Source organism: Grus americana, chromosome 13 (assembly GCF_028858705.1).
Source record: "Grus americana isolate bGruAme1 chromosome 13, bGruAme1.mat, whole genome shotgun sequence".
NCBI classification, from domain to species: domain Eukaryota; kingdom Metazoa; phylum Chordata; class Aves; order Gruiformes; family Gruidae; genus Grus; species Grus americana.
In genome coordinates, this window is record NC_072864.1 from 16,421,871 (window position 1) to 16,443,280 (window position 21,410).

General features: G+C 39.4%; 1 protein-coding gene and 1 long non-coding RNA gene across 9 annotated transcripts in view; one reads left to right on the top strand and one right to left on the bottom strand.

Annotated features, from left to right (window-relative positions):
• CYLD (CYLD lysine 63 deubiquitinase) overlaps positions 1 to 11,465 on the top strand; it is a 28,730-nt gene extending 17,265 nt beyond the window's left edge. For all 5 annotated transcript variants that reach the window (XM_054840362.1, XM_054840366.1, XM_054840364.1 and 2 more), the window contains 6 exons: positions 313 to 379; positions 3,201 to 3,333; positions 3,964 to 4,072; positions 4,750 to 4,868; positions 5,537 to 5,753; positions 7,227 to 11,465. In XM_054840362.1, the coding sequence (XP_054696337.1) occupies positions 313 to 379; positions 3,201 to 3,333; positions 3,964 to 4,072; positions 4,750 to 4,868; positions 5,537 to 5,753; positions 7,227 to 7,411 (830 nt within the window). In that variant the 3' untranslated portion in view covers positions 7,412 to 11,465. The remainder of the gene's footprint in view (positions 1 to 312; positions 380 to 3,200; positions 3,334 to 3,963; positions 4,073 to 4,749; positions 4,869 to 5,536; positions 5,754 to 7,226) is intronic.
• LOC129212160 (uncharacterized) overlaps positions 1 to 21,410 on the bottom strand; it is a 192,832-nt gene that overhangs the window by 4,963 nt on the left and 166,459 nt on the right. Inside the window, exon 10 of one of the 4 annotated variants that reach the window (XR_008579085.1) lies at positions 15,540 to 15,632. The exons of the other annotated variants lie outside the window; for them this stretch is intronic. This is a non-coding gene — a long non-coding RNA (uncharacterized LOC129212160). Of the gene's footprint in view, positions 1 to 15,539; positions 15,633 to 21,410 lie in introns of those variants that run through there. 4 annotated transcript variants of the gene reach the window in all.

Genomic DNA, 21,410 nt, shown 5'->3' on the forward strand with positions numbered 1-21,410 from the left:
AATTATAGCAGAGCAAAGCACATAGATACTTCTCTGTACCAGTAATGCCTACACCAGAGACTTGAGTGACCATTGTGTGGTAAAAAGGTCTTTTCTGCTTCCTCGGGCCATTTGACACCAAAAGAGTAAATAAAGATTTGTGTCATGAAAATGTTCATAGTTTGTCATAATCTTACTGTGTTAATAAAGCTGTAAAAATGAACCTTTACTTTTTTCCTATAAAACTTTTAAAGCTTACATTATTCAAGATTGATTTTAAATGAATCTGGTTTTGCATACTAACAAGACTTTTTTTTCCTTCCTCCCCCCTAGATCCAGAAGAATTTTTGAATATTTTATTTCACCATATTCTAAGAGTTGAGCCACTGCTGAAAATAAGGTAAATCTTTTTTTTCTGAACTCATCTATTTATAGAGGCTGATGGGGATCTGCTGCCTTTCAAACTGAGATAGCTCTTAGAGCACCTTTGACTTGTGTTTCATATTTCTAATAAGATTCAATATAATAAAAGTTATATTGACAAATTCGACACTATTTCCTACCTTTTTTGCAAGAGCTCATGAACATAGTTTCATGAGAACTGGACAAAGATCCCCTGTCCTAGTGCTGTCCGCTTGAGAGCCTTACTGTCTTCTGCTAATTCTGCTGGAGAAGGGCTGCTCTAAGAGGACCCTACAGCACTTCTTCATGTGTCCTACAGCTTATAGCTACTTATTTTTGGGCCAAGCTGCAGAGATTGTTGAATTGGTGTTTAAGGCATGGAAACTGATTTGCATTTCTTTTTTTAAGGCTAATGAAAATATTTCAGTGGCTTGCCTTGATCACGTTTGGCTTCTCTTACTTGATCAAAATAACAGATACTGACATTTATGTAAACCTTCACTCTTGACTGTAGCACTACAAGGATTCAGCTGTCTAAACTGAGTTTAACAGAGGTTGGGAATGTTGCCCACTGCTGTCATTCTGCTAGCTGGCACCTGATATTCTCAGGTTCCTTGCTCCATTCTGTGGCAGCAGCAGTGTTGCAAGGCATTTCCCATAGTTTTTCAGTCTTGTCCTCATCGCAGGAATTTTATTTGTTTTATGTGCTGCTTTAGTTCAGTGGCGTGTGAAGTGTGTAAGTGCCCACTGTCCATTGTGCTATGCAGAGATACGGCACCATAACTAGAGCATCTGTGTGTAGTATGCTGCAGTTCACTGTGTAAGATGCCATTTGAGCATACTGAGGCTATCTTCTGTGGTGGTTCTGTAGGGAAATTTTAAAAAAGTTTGAGGAGATGAGAGATCAAGGCATATCATGAATTTGGAACTGTGTTCCTGCTTCTGCCTAGGCAAAGGTCTATGTATGTAATCTACTATTAGGTTAAAAAAAACCCAAACCACAATAACTAGTAACTTCAAGCATATATTGGGTCTATATAGAAAAGTATTTAGAGAATAGCTTGCTATCTTAAGACTCTTCACAGGTGTTGTTACTGCCTCTCTCCAATTCTAGGAAATACAATGTGCTGAGAAACCCCTGTGGCTAACATATTTTTCTGGTGAAACAGCCGGGGTACAATACTATAATTATAACATATTATTATAATAATTAGATACTCATGTGAGAATGTATTTCTAGTTTTTGGTCATTAACAGGTGTGCTGCTGTAGCAGAAATCACAGCTGAAAGGAGTAAAAAGCAAGGGAAGATGCCTCTTACTCCACTTGTATGTTTCTGCACTGTCTTCCACATTTCTTTAATCCCTCTTTTGTAAAGCTTGGCCTTCAAAGTTTTTGTCATGTCTATGCCATACAGAGTAGAACAGAACTTAGGTTCCACCGTTCAGCTTTAGCACTGAAGTTGGTGTGTTTTGTGCAAGTACCTTAGCTCTTTAAGAGTAATTCAGAAGTCTCCTTCCTTCTAAGAAAGAAAGCTTAAAATTAATATTACTAACTTAGAGCATTAGAATCCTCTGAACACCTGAGTACTCTAAAAATCAATGCTGTCTTAAATGCTGTCTGGGATGGGAGGAGGTTACCATTTATAGCAAATTAGATGAAAGTTGCCAGAAACTTTTCCCAGGAACTTTGACACTGGGATGAAACAGCTCCTACATACATTTTTTTCTTTTGCTTTTGGAGGCCCCTTACTTCTATATGCTTTTTCTCCATGATAGCAAAATCCATTTCCTAATGTGAGCAGAGTCTTCTATATCCCTTCTTACATCCTTCTAGAGTAGGTTGAATTGCTCGTCTGAAGCTGTCTTCCCAAATATGTCAGATTTCTGTTTATGTAACAGAAATATTGCCTGAAAACATCAGTACTTAATTTTGACTTTTGTTTTGAAACATCTGACCTCGAAACTTACTTATAATTGGTAGTTTAATCCTTTGTCCCTCTCCCTGTCCATATAAAACTGTTGTGGTTTTGTTGTTCTTGTTTTTTGCAGGTTTGTGGTGGGGGTGTGTGTGTGTGTTAGTTTGATGTGGTTTTTTTCTGATCCCCCCCCCCCCCGTGAGGATGAAGAAGTTTATCCAGACCCCTTACTATGGCCAGCGTTGGCAGTTAATGTAGTAGCCTGCCTTCTTAATGTTTGCCTAGGTGTGCAAGGCTTCTTAACGATTAGAGCTGAACAGCCCTTAAATCTGGATTATCCTTTTGGAGAGTTTTCTGTTACCTATCTAGTTAGTCTAGCAACACTAGCCATCTATGTGAGATTTCTACTGTAGGAAGCAGTGTAAATATCTCTCTGATTAAAAGGGAATGTTTCATTTAACCCAGCTTTTTTTTTGACTTCTTATTGGGAACATCATACTGAAGAGAATTATTGTTGTTCCTTATGTTTTATTATTGAAACTCTTACTTGTCTTTCCAGTGAAAGCTGCTTTAATGTGTTGGAGTTTTCAGTGCATATGTTTAGGAAGTATTTCTCAGTTGACAGTTCAGTAATGCATAGGCATATGTTTTCAAACATACTCTGAAACTTGTACTGCTTTTGTTTCTTAAATAAGTTTTTCTAAAATCAGTCCACACTTAATATTTGATTGCCTGTCATCTAAGGCACTTTGTTGCTGGCTTTTTTTTTTTCAAAGCACAATATATTTCAATGCAAAGAGGATGTTGTATAAGCTGTTTTCTGGTAGGTGTTATTTTCCTAGTAAAATACAGTCATTGTTACAGTAGAGCTTCAGAATCTGTTTTTTTAAATCTGTTTTTAGATCAGCAGGTCAGAAAGTACAAGACTGTTACTTCTATCAAATTTTTATGGACAAAAATGAGAAAGTTGGAGTCCCAACAATTCAGCAGTTACTAGAGTGGTCATTCATCAACAGCAACTTGAAGTTTGCAGAGGTTGGTGACAGCTGTTGCTTTGTTAGAAATGACGATATCGAGATATTTGCCCATTCAGCAATGGGACAAAAGTGGGATTTGGTGTAAAAACAAAATGCAGACATGTTAGCAATGGGAGTGCTAGGTCAGTGGTACAGGTTGCCTACATTGCAAAACTATTGTAAGGTTGACTTAATGACATGTATCCTTCGGCTGAACAGACCAAAGTAATTTAGGTAAGGAATTGCTAAAAGAAAACTTCTTAGTTACTGCCAGTTAGTTGTCTTAAGAACTATATTTAGCAATACCTCTGTGTGTAAAAAGCTTCACCAAGGGAAGATTTTCTAATTTTTTTATTTTTATTTTTTTTTCCACCGGGATGGGGTAGTGTAGTCCAGTATATTTAATATCATACTTGAGCGTGACTGGGACTTAGGACAGTTGACAATGATTTAGATGCTACTTTTCTGGGGTTTTTTTAGTTGCAGTTTCTCTCAAAGACTTAATTTTGTTTTGCTTACTGTCTTGTTAATTTTTAAGTCAATGGGCTGCAAGTTTAAATAACATGTTTATTGTGTTAGAAGTATGTCTCTAAATTTAGATAATGTAATGAGGTTGAGATAGATAATTATATTCTGGCATTTTACCTAGGCACCCTCTTGCTTGATTATCCAGATGCCTCGGTTTGGAAAAGACTTCAAAATGTTCAACAAAATTTTTCCATCCTTAGAATTAAATATAACAGACTTACTTGAAGATAGTAAGTATATATCGTTGTGTTGTGTAATTAAAGAGAGTTGTTGAGAGTGACTAACAGTGAAAGTAAGTACTCCTGGTAGTTTTGTTTGGTTTTGTTTGGGGTTTTTTTGTGTGTGTTTGGGTTTTTTTTAATTAAATATTTAACAAGGTAGTGTGAGATGCTCAGGCTGAGGAGAAAGGAGAGTTTATTGGCTAGAATGTTTGTGGGGGGGGGGTTTTGTTGGTTTTTTTTGCATAATAATCTCTGAAAATGGCATGGCCTTTTGTTTTACTGTCATGGCCATGAGCTTATCCTTTTTGTTGTTGTTGGGTTTTTTTTAATTTTTTTTCTGGTGTTGACAGAGATCGGGGCTAAGCTAGCTGTACCAATATGATGAGAGAGAACTAACTTGATTTAAAAGTCTGGTTTTACTTGTTCGTGCAGTTGATAGAACTTTTATCATCTTCTGTTTTGCAACTTACCACTCTAAACCTTTTTCTCTTATTCTACGTTGTGTCAAAGGGAAGAGGTTAAATCCAGTGGTATGTTTCTGCTTTGGGAGTCTGGCTTTAGCTTTTTTAATGTATTTTTTTTCTCCATTTAAAGTAGCAATCCTCTCTCCTTCCCATACCCCTCATCTTAAAAAACAAAAAAAGCCTCCCCAAATTGAAATCTAATAATAATCTTTAAAAATGCAGCTCCCAGGCAGTGCCGTATATGCGGAGGGCTTGCTATGTATGAGTGCAGAGAATGTTACGATGATACTGATATTTCTGCTGGGAAAATCAAGCAGTTCTGCAAAACCTGCAATACGCAAGTAAGTTGTCTTTGTTATTCTACATGGGTTTAACCCAAATGGTGTATGTTGTAATAACTGAAAGAAAGGCATAAGAACGTAGTGAGACTTTCTCACCAGCACAAGTGTAACTGCCCCCACCAAGAAAAGCGTAGCCTTCGGTGACAAATCAAGAACTCCACTTGACCCTGCAATTTATTCATCAACAGTTTCTTACTAAAAACATGGTAACTGCCAAATCCAAGATTGAATACAGTGGAGAAGTAGTAATTGTAGGCAGCTTGGAATCTGCTTCCTGCCACCTGCTTTAAATCCTAATTTTGCGTACATGCTACCTTGTTTGAATTGATGAATTCATGACATAGAACCACTTAATTTTGAGAGCTGTTTGGTAACTTGCATGAAGCTGTCATAGTCATGATTTGTTTTCAAGTCTGAGCATAGTAGAAAATTGTTGCATTAAACCTGACCTCCCTTCTAACCTTAGATTTGAATTTTCTGGGCAATATTGAACTACACTGGTGGGGAAAAATAGAAGAAACATCTAGTCTGCTACTGGTTTTGCAGCTCGTTCTCTAACGCCATTAATCTTCAGTTCAGCAGTAATGTTCTTTCTAGCTTTGTCTGCCACTGAAACAAATAATCTTACAGGGTGTTTTTTCTCTTCTGAAATATCACTTCAATTGTAGGTTCATCTTCATCCGAAGAGACAGAGTCATAAATTCAACCCATTGTCACTACCTAAAGATCTGCCGGACTGGGATTGGCGACATGGCTGCATCCCATACCAGAAGATGGAGTTGTTTGCTGTTCTCTGCATAGAAACAAGCCACTACGTAGCTTTTGTTAAATACGGGAGGGATGACTCCGCCTGGCTTTTCTTTGACAGCATGGCAGATCGGGATGGTAGATCTTCTAGTTATTCTAATTTTCTCTTGATTTTTTTACATGTATTACTGCTTTAAATTTCCGTGCCTATTTCTTAACATTTTGGGGATATTAATAGTGTTTAACTTTTACTAGTGAAGTACTTGATGCTGGGACACTAATCTTGACCCAGCCTTACCTCAGCACATTAATTTCATAGCAGCCACTGATTTGCATAGCCTGAATTTTACCTAAATTGGATGCCTTACTAAGTAGATGGTACAGAAGTAACTGCAGAAGTTTTCTAGCAGTACTTCTTACATGTTTTTCTATACTTTGCAAGTTTGCAGAGAGAATTCATTTTAAATAACCAACTGCAGGAATGTGTTCTTTCAGTCTATATTTAAGTGGATGAGTTATCAGATAGTATGCAAATATTGTTATTGCTTTTGCTTAAATGACTTAGTGTAGGTGTCTCTAGAATAAAAGGAATAGTCACACATTACAACATCTGTGCCATTCCTTTGAAATCTCTTTAGAGTTATCAGTGGGAAACTGTAACCCCGTAATAATACAAATGTCAGTAGAACAAGTGTTCTCTTAGATACTGCTGCATTTTAATAGTGTTTAAGAACTCTGTTCACTTCTGGTGCCTGAGAAAAACAGTAATAGATACAAGTGTCAGACTCAAAGTAATAGTCCTTTGCATGAAGAATTCTTGAACCCCTCTGTTACAGTGTGACTGAGGGGACCGTGGAGGGGAGGAGAATCTTGCCTCCTATTGAAAGTGAAACTGCTACAGGATTTAAGTTTCTTTCTTACAATGACCAGAAAGCAATCGAGCTTAGTTTGAGTGCTTGAAATATGTACGACTGAAGTCCTTAAAGAACTACTTTATTTCAGAAATGTAGATCACATGAGATAATCACTGGATAGATCTCCTGCTGATATTAGGGGGTTTGGTATCACAAATGTCTTGTCTTCAGCTGGTGCTATAAGCCAAAAATGTCTGCTGGGGGAACAGTGTCATGGATGGCCATACTTGTGGTGTTTGAATTTGCTCATTTTTACATGGAAAATGGCTAGGAGCAAACCTGCCTTAGTCTTGCAAGTCAGGTACAGACACTCATGGCTTATAAAATCATCAGCTGTTACCAGTTGTCATGCTATTAAAAAATTCAGTAGCATTTGAGGTGGAATATGTAGTCAGGTCACTTTTTCAAAGTCATACAGAATTTCTAGTTTTAATGAAAACCCAAAGTTCTTGTTCTGGTGGGTTTTTGCATGGTGTTTGTGTGGGTATGTTTGTTAGTAAACAAACATACAAGATATTCTGACACCAATTGTGATTTTTCTTGAACAATAGACTTTCATATAAGTTTACCCTGCAGTAGGCCAGAATGGCATATTTAGGTCCTTTTAGAAGGCATTTTCAAGAACTATATATATGTGTATATATATATGTAGCTGCTAATCCTAATCTGTTTCTCTCTCTTTCCTTATGGTTAAAAGGAGGTCAGAATGGCTTTAACATTCCACAAGTTACCCCATGTCCAGAAGTTGGTGAATACCTGAAGATGTCTCTAGAAGAATTACACTCGCTGGATTCCAGAAAAATTCAAGGCTGTGCACGAAGACTACTTTGTGATGCTTACATGTGCATGTATCAAAGTCCAACAATGAGTTTATACAAATGAACAACGTTTTCTGGAAAACTGAAGAAACAGTATCGAGTTATCGACTGTTGCATTTGCTGCATTTTTTGTTTAGTTTTAATGCAACCGTTGCTGGCAATGGATGCGATGACAAGGAAGAAGTTGACTCTGAGAGCAAAAGGATTACTGTTCCAAAAACTACATGTAGAGTTCTGTAATTGAAGTATTTAAGCATTTTGCACTCTGGGAAGTGTGCTTGTGTGTGTTTTTATAAACAAAGTTTAAGTGAAGTTACTAAAACTTAAAGCTTTAAGTGCATTGATTATACAGAGGTTTTTTTGAAATGTTAAAGGTGGAATTATATCAGGAGAAACCTCCTTAGTCCATTGAGAATGTAAAGATACACAGTGTTCTTGCTCATGCATTTCTGTGGACCAAGGATGGCGATTCTCTTGTGTTTCTCTACCCTCCACCCCCACCACTTATCCCCACCCTTTAAGCACCGTGGATTCTCTCTTGAAGACAGAGTACCTTCAGTTTCAGTTAAGATAAATTTTAGACTGCTCATTGCATATTAATTCTGTTCTGTTATTTATTATATTCTCATCAGTTCACACGTTTGCATCTTCAAAAATTAGCATTCATTCAAAGATCTGAATTCCTATCTTGTGTGAAAATCAAGCACACAGATTTTCTATCTGTTAACTTGTGGTTTTTGGAGGGGAAAAAGAGGAGAAGAGGGTATAAAGGGGAAGCATAATTGCTGAAATGTAAAATTAGCAATGAAAGTTAACATGTCTTTTTCTAAGTGTCTTTTTAAAGAAACAAAGCAGTCTGGAGCAGAACAGCAACTATATACAAGTGATTTGAGGACAAAACAATAAAATAGTGGATTGCCTCAGGGAATGTTACTGAAGTGGATTCTAGTCCTTGGTAAAACAAAACTGACTTTTCTACAGTACGTTAAGCTACTACCTGGGAATATGTTGTACATCTGACTCTTCATTTCAGGATTACTAGTGAATATTGAAAAATCTCTGCCTGCAAAGATGAAATTATAAATAAAAGTAGATCAGGATTTTACTGTATGCCAAGTACCTAAAGAAAACTAACTTGAAAAGCTGCAAAACCCATGTCGATCTAAAATAGTATACTCTGAAGTCCTGTTCCTGTTTTGCAATGAAATACTGTTGGTTTAGTTGCTTTTTAGCTACTTCTGTCTACACTGACTACAAACATGCAACTATATATATACAGTAAAATCTGGTTGTACAAATTGCATATATATGAGCTGTACATTTCCAACTCAAAGATGTTTTATATGGAAAACTTCCTTTTTGGGATCACGTCTATAGAAGGAGAGGTCACAAAATGTAACAGAGAAAAAGCCACTGTTGTAAAGACAAGGCAGACTGATCCCATATTGTAGAAAATGTGGTTACTTTGTTCTTGGAAAAAATCTAAAATCTTTCTTTGGGGCACAGAACAGTAACTGGAGAGATTTTAAAATTGTGCTTCAAGGACTAATCTGTCTAAAGCAAGGGGTGCTGGGAGACTTGATCTGTTCCGTTAGCTGCTGCATGAAGTGTGCTTTAATTTTTTCACTCTCAAGAGCAAGGAAGTTATTAAAAGTGTCACTGTTGCTTTCACTTCTGATAGTCTCCTGGCTTCCATGTTCCCTTGCCTTATTTATCTAGTCTGTGCTCCTTGGCAAAACTCTATTTCTTTAGTTTCACTACTGCTGTGAGCTCTTGAACTCTTCCCTGGAAAAATTTCAGTAAGGTTTTAGGTGATGGATTCACCTGTCAGTGGATGGGGTTATTGTCCATTGGCTCTTCCTTGGCTATATAATGTCCTGCTGTGGGACAGCAGATGCTTAGAAGCGTTGCCAAAGATGCCATAGAAGCATCTCATAGGCAATATAAGGTAAAAAGACTAGTTATAGGTCTTGGCTAGGCTGCTTCTATTTATTAAAATGGCTCAAGAACGCTTGCATCGTCTGAGCAGAAGGTATGGTAACCGGCCTTGGCTGCATATTGATGATGGAGTCTGGCCACAGCCTCCAGGTACCTCAAGCGATGTTTCTAAATAGAGCTGTTTACAAAGCAAAGGCAAGAGGGGGCTTGCAGAAAAAAGGCAGTAATATTACTACAGCCTCTGAACTTGCTCTCTACAGAGTTGGATACCTTGTTTGATATCTTTATCCCCCTAGCCCCAGCCTGACTCTAAACCTGAAAGTAGCTGCAAGCGGTGCCGCCTTCCAAACAAGGAGCAAACATTGAGGCTTTACCAAAAGAACAAGCACAAATCTATGTACCAATGAGACCGATGTGAATGTCTGGAGTCTTTCTCCTCCCTATCCCTAGATTTATGTTCTGGTTTTCATGATGCATTAACTTTATATGTCTTCAACTCGTGCCATCTTTCTCCTGCCCAACCTTCACATATGTTACATAGTACCTAAAGTTACAGGTATACCTTACCTCTTCCTGCCTGAACTCGGAGAACAGCCTTGGAACTGCTGTGGCCAGAGGGGAGACTTGGACTTGGCAATCATAGTAAAGTTTTCTAGATGAATAATTTTGTAGCAAAATATCCACTCTCACTACTGCAAATATCCAAGAATCCCATTTTTTCAGGATGCGTATTCTGTTAGCAGAAGTGACTGAAAACGGATGTAAACAAACTGCTTGGCTTCTTGCCTCCAAGCTTCTGCCCTTTGCCTGGAAATGTAAAAGAAGTTGTGTGAACTCTTACAGTGGTACACATAGAGAACAGAAAAACCTGAGGAAGTTTCAATGCATTCTTGTGCATGCTTCTTGGTCACAAATGCTGTGTTTCAAAATGCAGGCAGTACTTTGCAGCCTGCATTTTGTACTACTTCATACTGTTGCAAAAGAGTAAATGGGATATGATTACAAGGTTAGCTAATTGCTTAACTGATAAGAGGGCAGAGATGTCTTCTATAGCATTAAAAAAGTGTTGGTTTTGACAATTGAGTCTTCTTTTAATCCAAAAAGTATTGGTTTATGGTGTACTGTATTGGAGATAATCTGGCCCTGTAAATGAAATGTTATGGAAACTAACCCCAATCTTTATTTCCTTTCTCGGAGTCTGCAGACAGAAAAGTGGTTTCACTGTGAAAAGAAGCTTGTAAAATAACTTATATACAAAGGTAAGAAACTGTTTTAGCCTTCATGTATTGTGGGAGAATGGAATACGTAACTTTTGAAGAAACAGCCTGCATTTTAAAGCATCTGTTGCTGTTAAATGTAATGCCCAAAGATAGCACTTGGATGATTGTTTCATGGCTCAGCTCTTAAGTATTGCTAACAATGGCCTTAATCTGTGAGTTGGAATACACATAGAAAGTATGGTTCCTTGACAGACTGTAAAAACATAAAGTTTCATAATAAATAAGCTTTCATATTTGGGAGGAAAAACTGCACCCCTATACAACCCTCAGCCCTTACTGTACTCATTATTTTTAGAAATAGGGGTTCAAATCAGTAGAAAATTGAACAAATCACTGTGCCACTAAATGCTTATTTATTTTGAGCAGAAGGTAAAGGTGTTAGTTAAAGGTGATGCCTTACACATTACTAAAATAAAAACCCCAAACCCACAGTGAGGTACATCAGAATGCTTGGCTTTTGGTGTGGGAGATGATTGGAGGAAAAATAGAAATACCTATGTTCAGTAACGGTCTTTCCTATAGCTGCGATACTGATTCTGTGCTCTTGAAAAATGTACTACTGTGTTTTACTAAACAGCTTGTCAGCTTTCCATTTTAAGCAAGTACTATGTGTAACAGGAATTACTCATAATCATAAATGGTTCATTTCTATGCACTTATTTTTCTTGTGCGCTTTATACTGCACTGAGCAGATGAACTTGGTCACCACGCTCCCTAATGATAGCCTGTTTAATACAATCTAAGGCACAACATGCTGCAAACTGGAATTTTATGGTTTCAGACTGAGTTGGTGTAAAAAGCAGCGTGAAAGCTTTGTGTATTTTTATCACTGTAACAAAGCATGTTTTTCCTCTGTTCTTGATGTTTTGCTAAATAAACATCCCATGTTTTGTGCACAAATAGTCTCTTAAACTTACAAAGGCTGCCTCCAAGATTGAGTTAGGGAAACAAAGCATTGTATCACATCGTATCGGATTGCCCTCAGCTAGCCTTAACTTCCCCCACCCCAATGGTAGAGCGGCATTAGCTGCTACTGGAAAGCAATGTACCCTGTGCTCTTTCTGTATTAATGTTAATTAAAAATATTATTCTTATGGCTCAAGTCATTTCTTTGGGGGCTTAGAGTTTTGGAAGTGTCACAAACAATCACTAATACAGTATTGAATCGGCTTGTTTTGTTACTCAAGAGATTTTATATTTTTTTTTTATTGTCTCAATTTCAACATTTTTAGGAAATTTAAGAATTGCTGTACTGTATCAAATCAGGTCTAGGTATACTACTTGTGTCTTACCAATTAGTTCCTGATGTTATAATGGAAAACCAACAAGAAGCTACTGTAGCTAACTGCAGTTTGCCTGTGGGGAAAAATTAATTTATGTTTAAATGCTGAGAGCACTACCTTACTGGCCCTGGATGATCAGCTGCTCCTGGGATCATGCTGTAGCTTCAGTGCTGCTTCCGCAGCTACCATTTAGAAGACCTGCACACCAAGTTTGCCTGCATTCTCTATCTAGAAAAATACTGCTATCCAGTATTTCTAGGTTTGGTGGTTTGGTTTTTTTTTAATTTCCTGAGTATTGTAATAATAGTAGTAATAATAATAATAAACCCCAAGTTCTGCCTGGGTCTGTAGAAGGAATGCTGTCAATTTAAGTATTTTTAAAATCTTTACCTTATTGCAAATACTTAAACACTTGTAAAAATACTTGCAAAAGATTTTTTTCACGAAATGTATTACCTACTTCTGCAGTGTTTGTTTTTTAAACTGAGTTTTTGATTTGCAGTAAGATTATTATTTGATCTTTTTAAAAGCTAAAGCAGAGCCCTCCTGTGAGTCACTATGGGAAAAGTGCTCAGAACATATCACTCAACTTTTTTGTAGCAATGACATCAATGTTTGTCTCCCGTAGAGCCGAGCTCTGCGGAGCCGCTGCCGCTGGAGGTTTGCCTGTAGTTCGAGTACTCAGCCACACGAGGGCACTGCCTGTACCAGCTGGAAACGTCTTGCCTGTTCCTAACCCATGGCTTCTAAAAATGCAGATTAGTATTCATATGTGTCTATATAACTATTGTAATCCCACTTTTATAGTGCTGCTCTTAAAACTACTTTTGAGCTGACATAATTAGGTGCATATAAAATTTGCACAGGTTTATAAATTTCAAACCTACACCAAATTTAACAGAATGGGTCTTTAGTTTGGAATTGCAGATGTGCAATTCCCCTGATGGCCAAGCCCACAGCCATGAAGTGCCGTAAGTCGAGCTCTTGTCGCTGCTGAGTGTGGGAGCTACCCCAGGGGCTGGGCTGGTGTCTCGCACAGCAGCCTGAGTCTGGGCAAGGCGGCTGCAGGGCCTTCCTGCCCCAAAACTGCCCGTGGCTCTGGGGCCCAGCTGCGCTGTGCAAAGCTCCCATCACGGAAAATTGGATCCAAATGAAGCCACTGTTTGAGTGACTAAAGCAGATACTACTGGGAGATGTAAAATTCCTAGGAGATCTTGGGGCATTTGCAGAGCTTAGTGAAAGCTAATGAAAATGGTAAATGACTTGAATGCAGTAGTAATTTTTCAAACCAAAATCTTTCATGAAAAAAAAAAAGTCATAGAAAAAAGCAAAATGTGAGTCACAATCTTCAGAGACTTCATGAGGAGCAGGTCCAGCTGCAGCTGCTGACCCCAGCAGTGTGGCTGCACCCTCCACTGGCCCTACCTTTTTTTCTTTAGGCTCTTCCTCGGCGATCGCTCTTGGCCAGTTCGGGAAACGAGATCTGCCACGTAAGGCAAGCAACTATAGCAAGGGACAGTAGGGAAAAATCAAAAGAAAAAAGGGCTGATTACTGTGTCACAGCACAACCCAGCTGCAGGCATGAATGCCCCAAGGCACCGGGGCAGCCACGTGCAGGCCCCGGTGGGAGCAAGGAGGGAAGACCTATGGCTGCTGAACTGCGTGGGTCCATGAGTGGAAAGGGTGCAGGCGGCCATGCAGCAGCACTACAGGTATTTGTAAGCAGTGACAAATACTTGGGATGCATTTTATAACTAAGTAGTGCAATAAAAACATTTTAAAAAAGAAAAAAAAAACCACCAAGAAACATCCTGCATTTTATGGCCCTAGTGGTCAAGTTTTGCAGCTGCTTGACCTGTGAAATCTGAAAGTGGATGTTGTTATTTATTAATTGAGGAAAAATTTGGAGGGGTTTTGGGTCTAACTATGCTCTACATGCATTAACTGACAACTGCAATAATTCTGTGTGAGTATGTTCTATCTCTGTATATATGTGGCTCTGTGCCATTTATTTGTTATTGTTGATGCTGACTTGTCTGACAACCGTTAGGCCACAGATTCCCCCTGCCCCGCCCCTGGTTTGATGCTCCAACAGTGGGTGAGCTACAGCCTTATCAACACGGGATGGGATGGGATGGGGTGGGATGGGGTGGGATGGGCGCTGCTGGGGCTGGGCCTCCTGCCCACACCACACTTCTGGTCTCTGCTCGTGGTGGTGGTGACACTCGGTGTGTCACCTACAGCCCAGAACACACATGTGTGTTTCATTACACACCCCCACAGCTGGGCACTTCCTCTTGAGGCAACCCTCTCCTCAAATGGAGCCCTCCTATGATGTCACATGGTAGCTACACATCAGGGGGTTTTGGCTAGCAAATAAGTGGTGGTGGTGGTTTTTTTTCCCCTCCCCCAATGCCTACTTAAACCCTGGTTTAGGCAATGAAGTACTTGCGGGGGGAGTGGGGTAGGGGTGGAATATGGCCATAAGTCCTCTTTTCACTTTTGCCACTCTGTGTTCAGCCCAGCTCTGCGAAACAGCACTGTCTCCATTGCAGCGCAGTGAGCAGCCAGGCAGCACCCCTGGCCTGCAAGGCGGGGACAGTGAGTAGCTCCTGAAGGCAGGAGCTGCACAAATACAGCTTTTGTAAGTAAGTGTGACATCCACACTTAGAGCAGCCCTAGCTTAACCAAATGTTTTGCAAAGTGCCTACATTTAGGTTTCCAATTTTTGAGGAGTCTTCTCTTCCCACCCTATTTATCCTTCATTTTCAGCTGATTCCCTGTTCCACGAAGAAAAGAGATATCAGGGAATGTAAGGATAATTGCATATAAGTTACATAGTAATTTCTTTTTAGTCTATATATTGGCTGGATTCACCTTCACTTTCTAACAAGACCAGTTTGTATATGCTAGCACTCACACATTAAGATGCTATTCACTAGGTAGCATCTCACTGTTGGTTTTTTTTTTTTAAAACCATGCAAATTTCCCACTTATCAAAATAATTTGCAAAGGTAATTTTACCTCATCTATTACAATAAATCAATGAATAAATAAATTATAATGCAGCAATCAAATGTATAATAAGATGGGCAACAACTATTAATAAATGCAGAGCTAGTTGCCCAAAGGTGAACAGACGTCCCCCTCTCTTCTTACAAGTCGGGTAATGATCTTTCTATGATGGAGAAACAAGCAGCTGCTAAACATGTAAATGAAACCAAGGGATATATGAGTTCACACTATAATGCTGCTCTTCAGCCTCATTGTTATTGTCACATTATCGGGTTTTCTGTGACTTTTCCTCTGAATATTTAAAGACAGGGAGGGGATATGCAATTATTTTTAAACATCCTTCTGCCAAATGACTGACTGAAAGAACCCAACCATGTTGCTGAAGTGCTGGCTCCCATCAGTAAACTAACTGGTGCAGCACGACTGAGTTTTATCCCAGGAGTGCTATTACAAACTCAGTGTTGATCTGCAGGAAAAGCCAAAAGAAAATGCTGAAATTCCATGAGGGATGAAAGTCCCTCTTTAAAAAAAAAAATCAGCATTTTAAATATCAAATCTGAACAAAACAATACAAGCAGTGTATCTTCTAATTTTAAATATGGCTGTAAATTATAATATCACTACTGCTCCCAGTAGTTTGTTATTGCCATAAAGAAAAACCAGGATGATCTTAATACCTTTTTTGTCCCTGAGCTCTTCCTGCTGCAGTAAGCATGCTCCAGGATGCTTCATGGTTCTTCAGCAACTGTCTATCTTCACTATTTCTTTCCTATTCAAAATTAAGTGCCAGAGAGTTACCATTTCGTAGGAACAGCCTTATTTCTTTCTTCAATAGCCACAACAGTGAACCCCTTGTCATTTTACTCCTACTCTTTCCTGAAAGCGCGCGCTCTCTCGCTCTCTCTCTCTCTCTCTCTGTGTCTCACTTCTCCGTGTTTGCATTTACCCACATGTATGCTCCACCATCTGAGATCACATTATTCAGAAAATTTGTTTTTAAAGGACTGATCGATGCATTTACTGGGTTTGCCCCAATCTGAGCTGACTCCGGCAAGAATGATCCATTAACATGGGGCTGAGGAGATACAGCATAGCCCAGAACATCAAGTTGTTTATCTATCTAAAACTTTCTTATATTTAGAAGAATAAGGGTTTTTCTCCCCCCAGCATACAGTTTCAGAATTTCAAGGGTAGCTCATTAGTTAGCAGAGCCTTCAATGAAGCTACAGTGGTTGATTTATTGTAATAGATGGCAGGAAACAGAATTATCTTAGCAAATTAGTTTGGCTGATAGGAAAGCTGGCCAGCAGATAAGACGCAGTGCTGACGTCTGACCTGACCTGCACATTCTTCTGATGGAGTTACGCTGATTCACAGTTGAGGATGAGTAGCTACACTTAACAGAAAGGGCTCAGGAAGAACAAACAAGCCAGCCATGACCGTAGCCAGGAACTGCATGCAGTATGCTGCCTGGAAGTGCTGTCCTTGAGACTGTCTGGCTGCCCTGCAGTTTCTGGCTCAGGTGGGAAATATTAGCTGATCCATTCATAGTTTTTATACAATTCAAACACTCAGCAGGAGGCTGTTTCACAGAGGCAGCGGGACAAGTGTTTTTCAACTCACATACTGCAGTCACAGAAGTTCAACTTTATTTATCAACCTTAATGAAGCAATTTCTTTGGCTTTCCATTGCTGCACCTGTCTGGGGCTTTAAAACCCAGCAGCAGCTGGCATGAGGGAGATGTACGGCAGTCAGTTGACCTATGGAGATTTTACTAAAGATACATAGTCTTATACGGGATCTCTCATGCAGATAAAACCAAATGCAGCTAACTCTTCCCCAACACTTTACTAACTGACTACTCCCACTTCTCCTGTTTAGACAGGAAAAAAAAAAGGAATCCCAAAGCCTTTAATAAGTTCACCGTATATGTTAGTTATCACTGAATGCAGCTGTCTCTGGAGTAGCGTGCAGAAGCTGTTTAAAACCAGGCAGAAAAAAGACACATGTAGATATAGAAAGCTCATATTTGAGGGGAATTTAGTTTAGGAACTGTCATTAACTGCACATGTGTGTGTGAGGACACAGTAGTGATAAAAATGAAGCAAGATCTTGCCTGCCATACTTCATCTTGCCAATGCTCCCTGGAGCATGATGGCCAGTGCGGGGACCATAGGACAAAAGGCTTCAGGTGACATTGTTGGTTCATTGCTGTACAAGGTGCTCAGGAGACATTAAATGAGTAAAACATTTTCTAAGCAGGCATTAGATGAACCTTCAGCTTTCTGTTGAGGATTGCAGGAAGAAGTTTCAGCACTAACTCTATCTTTGCCAGCAAGCCCCAACGGATCCCCCTCCGGACAACTGACAGGTTTAATCTCTTTCATCCTTTAGAAGCAATTTCTCCCAAGCCCTGGGACACCCACAGTTTGGTCAGGGATGCTGACTGACCTCACAGACAAACATTTCCGTGCTCAGTGAGCAAAAGTCAAGTCCCCCCCATAAGCTCAAAACTGCAGAGTTGTGAAAAAAAAAAAAAAAACAAACCTCATCATAGGAGCAGACTGAGAAACATACACAGAAGTAATGGTCCCCGCAGATATTGGTATCAGTGGGTGGTCAAAGCCTTGCCACTTGTGGGACACCTGGATTAACATATTTATCAATGGTGTGTGGAAATGAGTGAATAACAGGAGCTTTGCACTGTGGTTAGTAGCATTCATCCTGTCTTTGCTGAGGCTGGGAAACCTTCTAGACATTCTTCAGCTAGAACCAATGGCCACCTCCTTTAGTTCTTACGACAAGTGTGGGGAAATTAAATGATAAACATGGGGGGGGGGGGAATGGAACCCTTTCTGCAAGGTAAGAACTCAGTGATAAATAGATCTGTGCATATTTCCCAACCTCATTCCTCACTTGCCAAGTCTGATGCTATTTTCATTAGGTCATGTTACCATACATGTCATTTTATACAAAGGTGCAGTATATCACAACTGGAGGTTGAGGTGCTTGTAGTGAACACAAATGAGCTTGTAATGGTCCATCTGCTTTGATTTTATTTAGTGATCCCTCAAGGGCTGGGAGCTAGAGTGAGAATAACAATGCTTCAACCCATCTGCTATTGTAGTACCAGCTCCAGTTGAATTATCACATGTTCTGAGTGGCTGGCATATGCTGTGACATAAAGCTACAAGAAAGTGTTGCTCTCCAGCTGTTGTGTTGACAAATACTTTTCAGCCAGTCATTAAGTTCAGCTCAATAACCAGGGGGAAACTGCAGCTAAAAGTTGATTATTATTATTTTATTTTATTTTAAGCATTAGAAATCACTAGGACAATATATTTTATTTAAAAATGTGTCACTAAGGGTGCACATTGTATATAAGCTCTAACAATAAAACTTTGTCTGTGATGCCCATAAATTTTTGTGTTAAAGGATTGGATGGGCATCTCTGTAACTGAGAGTGTAAATCTTAGTAATGAAACTATGGGTAACCTTGTTTAAGAAACAGCACATCTGAAGCTGTGTATGTATAAACTTGCTGGCTTAGTGGTGCTATGGGCCATGAGTGTGCACAGAAGGAACGGCTGAAAGCGATTGTGAGCTGAGGCCACGTGCAATGATGGATAACTAGGTTGTCTTTAAATTGAGGAGGAAAGCAAGTAGAGACCCATGTAGAGACATTAACCTGGTGGACGCAACAGGTCTGGATGGCTCACCCGGCAATGCACCTCATCTGTGCATTGCAAGGTGTGATTGCTAAATGTGGCCACTAATTCTGCCTTTGCTCCCTCTTCCACTGTTGGTGGCCTGCTGAATTGCTGAGGACACTCTGGAGCGCCCTAATTTATGCACACACGGGACACTTGCTTCAGAGCAAGTCTTGGAAAAGTATTTGTGGGTCTCTGCTGGCAATGGTCAGATTCTTCCCTTCTCCTTCCTCTCTCCACCCTGTCCTCTCACGGCTGCGGTGGGTATGGAATCTGCCACTGTGTCTGGGAACAAAATAAAAGGAATTTCCCACAGGTTCAAAGGCTTGTATACAGCCAGATGTATGTAGGAAATGTGAGGTTCCCTGCACAGTCTAATGTTCCTCTCTTTCTGCGGATAACACAGCCAGAGAGGGCACATGCCTTTTGGGCACTGTCCACTGTTCAGCAGATGCATGTTCGATAAGAACATAACAAGTAAAATCACTCTCCAGAATTCTCATCCCTAATCTGAGACAGCCCCGCTGCAGGTGGAGACGGGATCGGTGAGGGGTTGCAACCAGAAGACACTAAATGATGGTACCAAACCCTCAGTGCTGCCACTAACCCAGGAAGGCAGGGTGGGCTCTGTGGAGCGTGGCTCTTGTGCATTTCTGTTAACCATTGCATTAGGGATTCAGTTCTTAAATACGACTTATGCTTGTATTTTGTCTCAGAAAAACAATAGGCACTGTTCACACTGAAGCATTTCAGTTCTAGAGGTTTATATTTCCTATTGTATCCGAAGACCTGTGGGTGCCAGCTGTCACTGGTGCTGCCGTTGTATTATGATCCCCTGGCTAGTGCAGGAATTGTTGATTACGTTGCCTTTTGAATCAGTTGATTACCATGAATAATAGGCCAAAAAGGCTGTCAGCATTTTGACTTTAACTATAACTGTTACAATTAATTATGGGTTTAATTAGCATATATGCCTAGCAGTAGAGAATGTAATACTTCATGGGTAACAGATGATCCTGCAGCTGTAACATAAAGTGTGATACAGGTTGGGATACAGATAGTTATTAATAAATGGCTTCTATTGTTTGAGGTCCTTATTTATACAAATTAGCAAGCACGACATAATCAACCCAAACTGTATAATTTATAATAATTGATTTCATTTTGACTGACCACCAGTCGGCCTACTACATGCCCTCAGAAGAAAAATAGCCCTATTAGGATAAGTTTAATCCTAAACATAGCTAATGAATCCTATTACTTTAAGGTCATATTTGAAGCTTTTGTTAATTGTCAGAACCATTTTAAATTGATTAGAGTTAAATTAAATCAATGTAATGTTTAGAAAAACAATATTTCTAATGGATGAGGCCAAGCTGACCTCGAATAAACATATTTATCAACCGATTTCAGTGAATGAGAAGGCTAGCAGCTGGGCTCATAATTCACGATTGTCTATAATATGGGAAATGTCACTATCTAGGCAATTAATTATGTCAGGTAATAAATCTGTTGCTCACAGTTGAGCATTTGCCAGTTGGGGTGACAGTCCCCTCAGCAAGGTTATGATGTTTAGAGACTCTCTCCTCCCCCAAACCCAGACTTTACAGTAGCCGAACAACTACATACAACTTCAGGGAGAATGAATGTGGTTTTTTCCACACCTGACAAATACCTGACAACATGCCAGACTGCGATAACTTAGTATGGAATCATTTCTCTACCAGGTCATTTCAAATTACAAGGATGTTCTATGAGGAAAAAGTTTTGCTGAACTATATTAAAAACATTTCCCAGGCTGGAGAGGTCAGAAGCTATTAATAGTTCCTTACAGACCACTACTAAGTGATTGGTTTGCAGTAAATATATGATAAAATGTATAATGATCAGAGAAATACTTGTTTTGCACAAGCTTGAGAGTGTGAGAAACTCAGAATGGGTTAACATGAACTAGGCTACATGATATGTCACAGGTAATGACGGGTACAGTTTAATACAACAGGACATAGGAAAAATGATACACAGAAGTAGGATCGGTTTAAGGTTAATCATGCATTCAGCAGCTTAGGAAAATGTCTGGCATTATTGCAGACAATTGACACAAAACATCTGTTCCCTGTTCAATATTTTGTCAAAAAAAGAGCAAAGGTAAACTAAATTTTCATAAAGAAAGAGTAAGAAAACAGTATAAAAATGGCACAGCAGTAACCAGAGACAGATAAATTCTCATTTGTATAGTATTACATGTGCAGCATAAGCTGTCTTATGTTGAACAGCTCACAGAAGAAAAGACTGAGTATAAGTAAAACACAGTAAAACAGTAGGATAAATGATGAAAAGTTGACTAAATTAGAAAGAATCTGGCACAGTTCAAAAAGGTTCTTACCATTTTTGTGGTGCTTTACTTATTCTCTAGAAGTAGACTTTCTATTTTGCATGTCGATACAAGATGATATGTTCTGGTCAGCATGCTGAAGCAGCACCATGGTTGCAATGGGTGAATCATCCTCTTACTATCCTGCTTTTGGAGCATCAGCTGGTTTTTATAATTCAGGTTCAGTCAACTGAATTTGACCATTAGCCCTGAACTGTACTAATCATAGAATCATAGAATCATAGAATGGTTTGGGTTGGAAGGGACCTTAAAGATCATCTAGTTCCAACCCCCTCGCTGCGGGCAGGGACACCCTCCACTAGACCACATTGCCCAAAGCCTCAGCCAACCTGGCCTTAAACACTTCCAGAGATGGGGCAATAAACAGTCATATCCTGACAGTCATAATCAAAGGTTAATATAGCCTATGCGATCTTAGATTTTTGCACATGGAAGGTACGC